This window comes from Bombina bombina, chromosome 8 (genome assembly GCF_027579735.1).
Source record: "Bombina bombina isolate aBomBom1 chromosome 8, aBomBom1.pri, whole genome shotgun sequence".
Classification (NCBI taxonomy): Eukaryota; Metazoa; Chordata; class Amphibia; order Anura; family Bombinatoridae; genus Bombina; species Bombina bombina.
The window spans coordinates 14,727,258-14,741,102 of record NC_069506.1 but is presented as its reverse complement, the minus strand read 5'-3'; the positions used below and the strand labels follow the sequence as shown (position 1 = coordinate 14,741,102).

Here is a 13,845-nt window from a genome sequence, read left to right as displayed (position 1 = left end):
ATGCATATTAACATGCGCACACACACACAGCACATACACACATACATGTACATGCAAACACATATGCATATTAGCACGCACACACACAGCACATACACACATACATGTACATGCAAACACATATGCATATTAACACGCGCACACACACACACAGCACATACACACATACATGTACATGCAAACACATATGCATATTAGCACGCACACACACAGCACATACACACATACATGTACATGCAAACACATATGCATATTAACACACACACAGCGCATACACACATACATGTACATGCAAACACATATGCATATTAACACGTGCACACACAGCACATACACATATACATGTACATGCAAACACATATGCATATTAACACGCACACACACAGCACATACACACATACATGTACATGCAAACGCATATGCATATTAACACACACACAGCGCATATACACATACATGTACATGCAAACACATATGCATATTAAAACATGCACACACAGCACATACATGTACATGCAAACACATATGCATATTAACACACACACAGCACATACACACATACATGTACATGCAAACACATATGCATATTAACACACACACAGCACATACACACATACATGTACATGCAAACACATATGCATATTAACACACACACAGCACATACACACATACATGTACATGCAAACACATATGCATATTGAAACGTGCACACACAGCACAAACACATGCACATGCACAAAATAATTGTTTCTCGTTTTAATAAATTATGCAATATATAAGGTATATGGAACCCAAAAATGTTCCTTTGTGATTTAGACAGAGCATACAATTTAAAAAAAAGTTTCCAGTTTATCTATTATCAAATTTGCTTTGTTCTGTGTTGAAGTGATACCTAGGTAGGCAACTGAAGCACTACATGGCAGGAAACAGTAGTGCCCTCTAGTGCTCTTGCAAATGAATGACACTTGCAAAACTGCTGCCATATAGTGCCCTAAAAATGATGCATTTGTCCGTGCATTTTAACAAAAGATACCAAGAAAACAAAGAAAACTTTATCATAGAAGTAAATTAGAATGTTGTTTAAAATCCCTTTAAATCTTCCTTTAAATAACTAAATATATTGTGCCTCTCCTCTTAAATTGATTTTTTAACTTACCCAATGTTGCAGAAATCCCGAAGGTCAAAGTCACATTAGAGATAAGAGCACTGGATAAAAAAAAAATAAAAACTGAGAACACAGAAAAATGCAGTTTTTTTAACATTAAACAGTAAGGGCCAGATAACAGTTACACGCAAGTAATGTCGGGTTTATTCTGGCTGTTTGCGCGAGTCGGATGTAGCGCTCATATTAAAAGTTGAAAGTAAACGCAATCACTTGAGTGCAATTGAAGTTAATGTGTGTTGGGTTCGCGTGACATTAGCTGTTTAGCAAAACACATAAAAAATACATTACAGAGTGCAGAACCCTCTTATATTCCTCTCAGCCATTGGCTGCTCACTCTAGTGACCTATTTCTAACTGTCCCTAATTGGCTACAGCAGAGAAGGTAACATAAGTTACAACATGGCAGCTCCCATTGTTTTATAGACACTTATTTTGTCAATATTTAAACAATTAATGAAACTTTAAAAAATAAATCTACATGATATTCTCAGACTAATTAGGGCTCAAAGATATGAGGTCTCAGGTAAAAGATATAAAATGCAAGCAAAGGGGTTTAACACATTGAGATACATGCATATACATCTCTAATGATGGATATGTATATATATATATATATATATATATATATACACACACAGAGAGAAGCACACTCACAGGAACGAACAACTGGCTCAATACTATTGTTAGCCTGTTCTATGGCGATTTACCACCTGGGTGCAGCTTCTTTTAGCCCAGTAATGCTTTTCACAGAGAAGAACTTTCCTGTAGTATATCAGTCTGATCCCGCCTTTAACGGTCAGTCCAGCGCCAAAATACCAGGCAATTCCTCTCTGAACAAGGAACACAGCAACCCCAGACGATCGTTTCGGCCTTCATTGGGCCTCGTCAGTGAGGTGTAGCCATATTCCTCTAAGCACACTGAGCAAGGAGTCCACGTCTGGTTTCCCCTTTTTCCCATAGGGAGACTAAATACACACAGAGAGAAGCACACTCACAGGAACGAACAACTGGCTCAATACTATTGTTAGCCTGTTCTATGGCGATTTACCACCTGGGTGCAGGGGAAACCAGACGTGGACTCCTTGCTCAGTGTGCTTAGAGGAATATGGCTACACCTCACTGACGAGGCCCAATGAAGCCCGAAACGATCGTCTGGGGTTGCTATGTTCCTTGTTCAGAGAGGAATTGCCTGGTATTTCAGCGCTGGACTGACCGTAATAGGCAGGATCATGATATACTACAGGAAAGTTCCTCTCTGTGAAAAGCATTACTGGGCTAAAAGAAGCTGCACCCAGGTGGTAAATCGCCATAGAACAGGCTAACAATAGTATTGAGCCAGTTGTTCGTTCCTGTGAGTGTGCTTCTCTCTGTGTGTATTTAGTCTCCCTATGGGAAAAAGGGGAAACCAGACGTGGACTCCTTGCTCAGTCTGCTTAGAGGAATATGGCTACACCTCACTGACGAGGCCCAATGAAGGCCGAAACTATCGTCTGGGGTTGCTATGTTCCTTGTTCAGAGAGGAATTGCCTGGTATTTCGGCACTGGACTGACCGTAATAGGCGGGATCAGACTGATATACTACAGGAAAGTTCTTCTCTGTGAAAAACATTACTGGGCTAAAAGAAGCTGCACCCAGGTGGAAATCGCCATAGAACAGGCTAACAATAGTATTGAGCCAGTTGTTCGTTCCTGTGAGTGTGCTTCTCTGTGTGTGTGTGTATATACTGTATATATGCATACAAAAAACTTATACATTTGTATTTATTTGTGTACATATGTATTTATATGTGTATATATTTATTTACAGACATATATACACAAATAAACACATAAATAAATATGTATACATATAAAGACATATTTTAAAGTGCATTGAAGCTCTTTGCAGTTTAGATGAAAACGTGTAAAAGCATATTTATGCAATATTCATATTTAATTAAGTGTAATACTGTGTATTTACTGTAAATATTTCACATTTTAATGTTTTTAAAAAGCAAAATATGTTCTATGTATGTAGATATTCCTATATATATCTATACCTATATAATTATATATATATATATATGTATAGATATATATTTTACCAAAAAACAACAGATATATATATAGAAATATGTATTTATGAATAAATAGAACATATTCTGCTATGTAAAGAATATTGGAATGTGAAATATTCATATTTTAAAGTCAGGTTAGCGTACTTGAGAATATGCAATCGGGTTTGTGTGCGAGTAGGGTTCTAGGTTTTTTCCCACTTTTTTGCTCCATTGACTGCTATGTGGGAGTATGTTAACGAGGTTGCAATATTCTAACTACGTTTTTTTTGTGTGCATCGGGTAAGCGCGAGCGAAAACTTTCTACATTCAACTTGTAATATGAGTGCTACCGGACGCCTGAGAAAAGCTTATTTCTAGCCCATTGGTAATCTGACCCTAAATGGCCATTTGTATTTTTTTATTACAATGAAATTCATCTGTATTATTGCCTGACTTACATGTGACATTCAGGCAACGATTATATTTGTTAAATAAATAGTAATTCTTTTAGTAAATGTATATAGCTTTTAGTTTATGTTGGTCTCTGAGTTTGGTATTTGAAGGTTCCTTTTCTAATCTGCTAGTGTTTGATGTGCATTTTGCTTCCAGCTATTCTAATCAGAAGAAATTTACATCAATAATTCTTAAATCAGAAACTAAAGCTGATGGGGCCGATTTATCAAGTTCCGTATGGAGCTTGATGCCCCTGTCTCTGCGCAAGCCTTCAGGCTCCCCGGAAACAGAAGTTATGAAGCAGCGGTCTAAAGACCGCTGCTCCATAACTTGTCCGCCTGCTCTGAGGCCGCGGACAGAAATCATCCCGATCTAATATGATCGGGTTGATTGACAGAATCTGCAGTGGGCGGCATTGCATGAGCAGTTCACAAGAACAACTGGTGCAATAATAAATGCTGACAGCGTATGCTGTCTGCATTTATTGATGTGCAGCGGACATGATACGCTACATCGTATGATGTCCCCTCGCACTATGAGAAATCTACCCTGATGACTAATTTAAAGGGACATAAAACACTTTGAGATGGTAATATAAAATGATAAAAAAAAAATTATAAATAGTATATATATATATATATATATATATATATATATATATACTCTGCAATATACTTTCATTATTTATTATTTATTTTGCCCCTTTTCCTGTAATCCCATTCTGAAATTGTGAGCTTTTCAGTTCCTGTTAGAAATGGAAGTGCAGAACACTGTTATATTCCACACAACCATTGGCTGCACACTCTAGTGACCTATTTATAACTGTCTCTAATTGACTACAGCAGAATTATTTTATTTTATTATTTTGTCAGTATTTAAACAACTAATGAAACAGTAAAAATACATCTACATTTTATTCTCAGCCTAATCTTTTCTTTAAATGCTTCATTCTATTTAGCATTTATTTAGTGTTTAATGTCCCTTTGACTGTTAGGTACAATTGTCATAGCATGGTTAATTCTCACTGTTGTCATATTTAAATCCCATACAGGAGTGGGTCGATAAAGTTCTGGATCTTCATTCTTGGCACCGCTATCTTAAACATACGAATTCTACACTTTGACAGAAGTGTTGCGCATTAAAAGATCAGTGACATTGGTGGCTTTTTGATATCTATATCATGATACTAAGAAGGAGCTAGGAGTTATGTAACGTTAAACTGATCAGCACTGTATCATGTACGCTAACTTACCATTTTGTTATAGTTGTGCCCAGCAGTTTAATGTCTCTTTAAATAATCATTTGTTTATCATTTGTTTCCATCACTCTTACAAGAGGATCTTTGTTTATTATATTAACCTAAACCTTTAAAATGTCAGCCGTGTGACTGTGTCAAACCTTTGCATTGATTTTTGGTTATATAACATTTCATTACACCAGATCTTTCTATGTTTGGAAGTGAAATGCTGCCCCAAACAGCAATATGATCAATCCTAACAAATTCTATATTTCATTACATATGGGTTTTAAAAAAAAAAAAAGGAAACACTAGGGGCTCGATGATCAACATCTTGCAGGCATGAAAATAAATCACACAAAATGTTTAGGGTTTTTGTATAAGGATTATATTGTACAGTATGTGTCTGCCCTCCACATTCAGAACCTGCATAGAGAGGTATAGCTGACAAGGTTTCTTCAACCTTTAATATAAATTCATGATATCATACTTGTCAACATTTCCCAAAGCTTTCTGAGGTGTAGCAGGTTAAGAAGGGTCAGGAGTAGCCCAGCTCCCCAGAGGGCTACAGGTAAAACATTTTACTAAAATACTTACGTATAATGACGTCAATGTTGACTGAACTGACCGTACATGACATATGGCGCACACACCACCCAAGGAGCAATAACTACACATTCTACTCCCATCCACACAGAAAATACTCAAGGATCGATTACCTATACACAGACACCACTGGACTCATGATAACTCAGAACAGCAACATCAACACCATTACATGGTCGGACCATGCTCCAGTCAGCTGCTCTATAATGTGGCCCAACATACCAGTCACACCATTTATGTGGCGGCTGGATGACACATTACTGGAAGATCAGGTCTTCAGGACGGATCTCCATAAAGAACTTGAGAGCTTCTTCCAACTTAACGATGATGGTACCATAGAAAACACCACAGTCTGGGAGGCGCATAAATGCACTGTTAGAGGCCTCCTGATCACGAGAAAATCTGACCTAAACAGAGCTAAAAGAGAGCGCTAATAACACAGGTGGGACAGATGGAGCAGCTTCATAAGCTGTAGCCAGCTGACAACACTAGAACGCAGGCACTAGTGACAGCTAGAGGAAACCTCTTGCAGTACCTACACGAGGAATACCAAAAAAAGGCATTAATGTTGCGACAAACGTACTTTGAGCACGGGAATAAGGCGGGAAAGCTCTTGGCTAGGGCGATTGCAAGGAAAAAATTAAAAGCATATGTGCACCACATAACTGACAAAGAGGGATTGATGAAGTCTGATGCAGACTCGATCGCAGATACCTTCAGAGATTATTACGAAACTTTGTACAATATAGCCAGCAGTGGGAGCGACGGAGGGGGCCACCCACGCCTGTCGCGAGACGACGATCATATCTCGGCATACCTTGAAGGTGCTAATCTCCCGAAGCTTACTGTCCAGGAGAGGGAATCGCTAGATAATCCAATCACCATAACCGAAATCAAAAGGGCTATCAAGGACCTCCCCTCGGGGAAAAGTCCGGGGCCCGACGGCTTCAGACTTAAGTACTATAAAGTATACACTGATCTATTGGCCCCTCACCTAGCGAACCTGTTCAACTCCCTACCCCAGACTCCCAAGCTCCCCGGCTCTATGTTGGACGCTTACATTACTGTAATCCCCAAGCCAGGGAAGCAGCAAGACAGGCCAGAAAATTTTAGACCAATATCCCTTCTTAACTCGGATGTCAAGGTTCTTGCGAAGATCTTGGCAGCCAGGGTGAACAAATTATTGCCGGGACTTGTGTCGACCGATCAGGTGGGGTTTATCCCTGCCCGTGAGGCGAGGGATAACACCCTGAAGGTATTGCAAATGATCACGCATGCCCAACTACATGGTGAGCCTCTCTCCCTGGTCACTACAGATGCTGAAAAAGCTTTTGACCAGGTGAGGTGGTCTTTCATGAACCACACTCTATTAAAATTCAGCTTTGGACCCAAAATTATCAATATGATAATGTCCCTGTACTCCTCCCCAAACGCGAAGGTCAGAGTGAATGGCACCCTATCTAAGTCATTCAACATCAGTAACGGCACCAGACAGGGATACCCCCTCTCGCCTCACTTATTTGCGCTGACGATCGAGGTTCTAGCGAGTAAAATCAGGGGAAACCCAAGTATCAAAGGGTTCCAAATAGGCGGCAAAGAACAAAAACTCTCGATGTATGCCGACGATATCCTACTATCTATCTCAAACACCCCGGACTCATTACGTGAGGCCATGTCTGAACTGTCGACATTCGGAAGTGTATAAAATTTCCTGCTAAACCCACAAAAGTCGGAAGTGCTGATTGTCAATGAACGACCTGAACTAATTGAGGCAATGCGAAACAGCTGCCTGATCAAGCTTGCACACCATTCCATAAAATACTTAGGGATAAAAATCACTCCCAACGTAAGGGACATAGCAGAGATAAACTATAAAAGTATCAGGGATGAGATAGTTAAAGACTTAACTAACTGGAAAAATAAGACCATCTCATGGATGGGGCGTATTGGGGTGGCCAAGATGAATATCTTGCCATGGGTACTGTACGTGATGCAGACGGTGCCCATCTCCCCAACTACACAATACATTCAGCAAATCCAGAAAGCAGTAGAAGCCTATATTTGGAATGGCATTAAACCTAGAATCAGCAAGCATACCACATACTTGCCTAGAGATGGGGGAGGCTTGGGGATACCCCTGCTGAAAGAATATCAGAGAGCCATCTCTCTGCAGAGGATAGTGGAGTGGAGCCAAAACTAGCGCAACAAAGCCTGGGTTCAAATTGACAATGACATTCTGGGGTGGGGAAATGTGGGAGCTCTGGCTTGGGTCTCAGTCAAGAACAGACCGCCTGATATTGCGCGGTATCCGTTGATAAAAGAGGTGTTTGGGGAGTGGGATAGGACACTTCTCAGAAATCCACATATATCCATGCCACACTCACCGAACACTCCAATCAGGGAAAACCCAGATCTGGTGTACTGTTGGAGTTCAGGCCACACATGGTGGGCGAATTCCACACCCTAGCGTATTCCTCTGTAGTTAATATACTGGAACGGGGAAAACTCAAAACACAGACCGAGTTATCAGAATGGGCCCCGGAGATCTTCACATCCTGTTTCAGAGTGGCCCAGGTGCAACATTATATAATAACACACAAAAACAAAGCTGCCCTGACCAGACAGAAAACTCTGTACGAAACACTATGCACAATGTCTCAGACTCCGACGCACCTAGTCTCACAACTATACAAAGCACTACTGACAGGGGAAACACACACCCTACCGACCTACACAGCTGCTTGGCAAAAAGACCTAGCACAAGATATAGACTCCAAGGAATGGATTAAGATCTTTGCCAAAGCCAAAAAGGCCTCAGTATCCATGAGGATTCAATAAACGCATTACAAGCTACTGAGTAGATGGTACATGACACCCCAAAGACTACATAAAATTTACCCACATATAGACGGGGGATTCTGGAGGGGATGTGGGGAAGAGGGAACACTATTGCATATCTGGTGGACATGTCCACACATCTGTTCATACTGGGAGGAAGTGTTTGGGGAAATGAGTAGGAAACTAAAGATTATAATACCACCAAAACCCACGTATCTAATATACCATGAGCTGCCCAAACTAGTGGGGGAGGATAAATATCTTCTCCTACTGTTGATGCTCAATAGCGCAAAAGGTCTCATACCTGCACATTGGAAAAAAACGCAGGACCCGACCCTGCAGGAATGGAAACATAGAGTGACTGACCTACTTAGGCTGGAGCGATATCATTATCTCAAAACGGGAAAACTAGGCAACACGAGATGATGACACTGCTATGGAAGGACAAGGGGATATAATGAGTAACGATACCCCAAATAAGTAAGGTGAATAGATCGGGCCTAGCAACTTCCCTACATCCGCGAACACACCCCAAAGGCACTGACACCACCCTGCCCCCCGCCCATCTCCTCCTCCTCTCCCCCCTCTTTTTTTTTTTTTCCTCTCAGTTACCCTCCCTCCTCTAGCACTGTTCTTTACTAACACTTCTTACTTTACTTCACCTTCTCTGCCTTACTTGAAGGTGAGTAAGGCTATAACATTAGGACTTCAGTCAAACTCGGTGAGGTGTAAAAGAAAACCGAGTTACTATTACAGATATATAAAATGGACCCTGATGTTAAGTTCCAAAGTTGAAATGTATTTATTAACGTGAATGTTATCACACAGCAAGCTAATTAGCTTGACGAAACAAGCTCAAGAATTAGAATACACCCCAATGAAACGCTATCGGTAAAGAGGAAAAGACTATCTGGTCACAAAACATGAATCTTGAACAACCTCAGAGACTCTTTAGCGTCCTGAAAGGCACATTAAACAATATAAGATATGATTGTTACTCTCATGTTCAGAAGAATGTAACTGTTGATTATGTTGTTCACATCCTCTCTTTAATAAAGCTTGTTTTGAAAATTTAAAAAAAAAAAATACTTACGTATAGCGCGCAGAGGAACCGCGCTAATCCCAACTCTTCTTCACAGAGTCAAGGACTGTGCTAATAAGAGGATTAGCGCAGAAAATTAATACTATATTTTTAGAATGTTTGTTCTGAATGATTAGTACGAAATTAATTATTCAGTGGTGCACAAGTCTACTAATTTGTCTCCCGTTCACATGTCTATTAAAAACAATCATTTACAATTTGAAAGAGGTCAAATGGATTTCAAATAATAAAAGTCGTCATATCACATAAAATTATGACAAATTGGAGTTCTGTCAGTGCAAAGTATTGATATTTATGTGGTGCTAAGTAAAAACACGTTTTATTCTGTGGGATATTTATCAAAGCCTCAACTATGTTGCATTCACCGGCACCAATACGCTCGCCTAACATCTAAACACCTGAATACGCTCTCTATATTTATAAAAAAGCCGGCAAAAAGCCACCCACCAAGTACGGGGAGATGAGCTGATCATCGGACTGTTGTTAACTATTAACTAACAGTCATCGATCTTGCTGCTATTCGGCTTTTTACCAACTTTATTAAACTGTCACTAAACGCCGCCACTATAGTAAAATGTTTAACCCCTATTCCGCCGCCCCCGGACCCCGCTGCAACTGTAATAAAGTCATTAACCCCTATCCCACAGCTCCAGGACCCTGCCGCAACTGTAATAAAGTTATTAACCCCTATCCCGTGGCTCCCGGACCCCGCCGCAACTGTAATAAAGTTATTAACCCCTATGCCGCCACCCTTGGACCCCACCACCACTAAATAAATGTATTAACCCCTAAACCTCTGGCCTCCCACATCACTACCATTAACTAAACCTAAACCGCCAGCCCCCCACATCGCCATAAACTAAATTAAGCTATTAACCCCTAAACCTAACAACCCGCTAACTTTACATTAAAATTATCACATCCCTATCTTAAAATAAATTAAAACTTACCTGTAGAATTAAAATAAACTATTTTTAAACTATTAATTAACCTACCCTAACAATTATACTACAATTACATTAAACTAGCAATTAAATGAACTATATTACATATTAAAAAAAAACTAACCCTACTCAAATTATTTAAATCTACTATTAAAAATTACTAAATTGCAAAAATAATAAACGCTGAGTTACAAAAAATAAAAAACACTAAATTATGAAAAAATAACCACAGTATCAAAAATAAAAACAAATTACACCTATTCTAATAGCCCTATCAAAATAAAAAAGCCCCCTCAAAATAAAAAAAACCCTAGCCTACAATAAACTACCAACTTGTGGGGCATTAACCCAAATAAATCAGCTCTTTTACCTGTAAAAAAAAATACAAACACCCCCCAACAGTAAAACCCCCACCACCCAGCCAACCAACCCCCCCAAATAAAAACCCTATCTAAAATAACCGAAGCTCCCCATTGCCCTGAAAAGGGCATTTGTATGGGCATTACCCTTAAAAGGGTATTTAGCTCTTTTAGCTGCCCAGACCCTACTCTAAAAATAAAACCCACCCAAAAAACCCTTAAATAAACCTAACACTAACCCCTGATGATCCACTTACAGTTTTTGAAGTTCTGCTTGAATGATCCATCCAGCCATCAAGAAGTCTTCATCCAGACAGCCTCTTTCATCTTCACCCATCCGGCGAAGTCTTCATCCATGCGGCCTCTTCTATCTTCATCCATCCAGCGAGGAGCGGGTCCATCCTGAAGACATCCGGCACGGAGCTCCTCTTCAATATGGTCGCTGCCGTAAACAGCCAATAGGATAAGAGCTGCTCAAATCAGAACTTAAAAAACTGTAAGTGGATTGTCGGGGTTAGGGTTAGGTTTATTTAAGGGGTTTTTGGGTGGGTTTTATTTTTAGAGTAGGGTCTGGGCAGATAAAAGAGCTAAATGCCCCTTTAAGGGAAATGCCCATACAAATGCCCTTTTCAGGGAAATGGGGAGTTTAGGTTATTTTACATAGAGTTTTTTTTGGGGGGGTTGGTTGGTTGGGTGGTGGGTTCTACTGTTGGGGGTGTTTGTATTTTTTTGTTACAGGTAAAAGAGCTGATTTCTTTGAGGCAATGCACAACCTCATTGGTAGTTTATTGTAGGCTAGGGTTTTTTTTTATTTTTGGGGGGATTTTTATTTTGATAGGGCTCTTAGATTAGGTGTAATTCGTTTTTATTTTTGATACTGTGGTTTCTTTTTTTTCGTAATTTTGTGTTTTTTATTTTTGTAGCTTAGTGTTTATATTTTTTGTAATTTAGTCATTTTTAATAGTAGATTTAAATAATTTGAGTATGGTTAGGGTTTTTTAATATGTAATATAGTTAATTTAATTGCTAGTTTAATGTAATTGTAGTATAATAGTTAGGGTAGGTTAATTAATAGTTTAAAAATAGTTTATTTTAATTCTACAAGTAAGTTTTAATTTATTTTAAGATAGGGATGTGGTAATTTTAATGTAAAGTTAGCGGGTTGTTAGGTTTAGGGGTTAATAGTTTAATTTAGTTTATGGCGATGTGGGGGGCTGGCGGTTTAGGGGTTAATAGGTTTAGTTAATGGTAATGATGTGGGAGGCCAGAGGTTTAGGGGTTAATACATTTATTTAGTGGCGGCGGGGTCTGGAAGCGGCGGGATAGGGGTTAATACATTTATTTAGTTGCGGCGGTGTCGGGGAGCAGTAGAATAGGGGTTAATAACTTTTATTTAGGTGGCAACGATGTCGGGGCGGCAGATTAGGGGTGTTTAGACTCGGGGCTTATGTTAGGGTGTTAGGTGTAAACTTTACTGTTATTTTACCATAGAAATCAAAGGAATATCTGGCAGCATCGAACATAAGCTTTCGCTGCTTTCAGACTCCCATTGATTCCTATGGCATCCGCGGCCTCCAGGGTGGCGGATTGAAAACCAGGTACGCTGGGCCGGAATAGCCGCAAGTGTACCGCATAACTATTTGATAACTTTGAAAAAGTGTCAAATAGTGCCGAATGTGTATTCAAAAAATCTGTAATGATGTAAGCATTGATCTGTTTCAGAATGAGACCGGCGGATCGTATGTTACGTCACAGATTTCAACTTTTGCCGGTCTGTAGGGTTTGCTAACTAGGTTGAATCAAGCTCGCCACAATTACGCTGCGGAATTCCAGCGTATTTGCGGTTGATGGCTTGATAAATATCCCCCAATGGCTGATCCTTTTCACATATGAAATGTAATAATGGTGTATTTGGTTTTATGTGAGGAAGGACATTAGTATAACCTTAAACAATGATTTGTTAATTAAACAAAATTGTAAATTCCAATGTCTTCACACTATTGTTGCCCTGGATTAGTTTGAGGAACTCCTTTAGGCTCTATTTATTTTAGAAGAAAAAGCTGCAGGTTATTATTAGTAAGATAGACCCTTTTTGTGAAGATGAAGAACAGTGGTTTCTTTCAAGATTGAAGATTATTATACATTTTGCATGAACAAGAGTCCAGGAAGGTCACGTGGGGTGGGAAGTTTGGTCCCTTGAGTGGGTTGCCCTTGCTGTGTATGTTACATTTAGATAGAGTGGAGTAGTATTGGAGCAGTGTCATTGAGATTGTTCATGTATTAAAGTGACAATAAAGGGTTTATTAAAGTAACAGTAAAGTCAATATGAAATTTTCATGATTTAGACATAACATACAATTTTAGACAAATTTCCAACTTATTTGCTTTGCTCAGTTAGTATGTATGAAGGGTAAGCTCAGAAGCAGCAACACCTGACTGGGAACTGGCTGAACATATCTGGTGAGCCAATTACTTATTTATGCAGCCACCAAGCAGCAGCTAGCTATCAGCAGCACTTTTTATAATATCTAGGTATGCTTATAAACAAAGCATAGCAAGTGAACAAAAACTAATTTGACAATAGATATACAATGGAATGTTTTTTTTAAAGTGCATGCTCTATCTGAATCATGAAAGTTTCATTTTGGCCATATTGGGGCCAATTTAAGAAGCTGTGAATGCAACAGTTTCAGCGCGAGTCTTCAGGCTCGCCGGAAACAAAAGTTAAGGTGGCGTATAGCAATCATAGTGATCGGATACAATCAGGATGATTGATACCCCCTGCTATCGGCCAATTGGCCGCGAATGTGCAGGGGACGGTATTGCACAAGCATTTCACACAAAAGTGTATGCTGTCAGCATTTATCGATGTCGGGCGGACATGATTCGCTACAGTGGATCATGTCCGCCCGACACTTGATAAATCGGCCCCATTGTTTTTTTAAGAAGTTTGTGTTGAGTTGGTTCTCATGGTAAATTTCACTATGTTGTATGAATCATCTGAGTACTTTAGGGGTATGAGTCCATCAGTTATGTCTCTGCCATGTTTGTGGTGTGGGTAATAGGATTAGAGGTTCCCTTGCTTCATGTAGGTCCCAATGAGGTT

At 39.6% G+C, this 13,845-nt stretch overlaps 1 protein-coding gene across 2 annotated transcripts in view; it reads right to left on the bottom strand.

Annotated features, from left to right (window-relative positions):
- Nucleotides 1-13,845, bottom strand: part of LOC128638266 (uncharacterized) — a 372,623-nt gene that overhangs the window by 6,893 nt on the left and 351,885 nt on the right. For both annotated transcript variants that reach the window (XM_053690131.1, XM_053690129.1), the window contains exon 4: nucleotides 1,157-1,206. In XM_053690131.1, coding sequence (XP_053546106.1) covers nucleotides 1,157-1,206 — 50 coding nt within the window. The remainder of the gene's footprint in view (nucleotides 1-1,156; nucleotides 1,207-13,845) is intronic.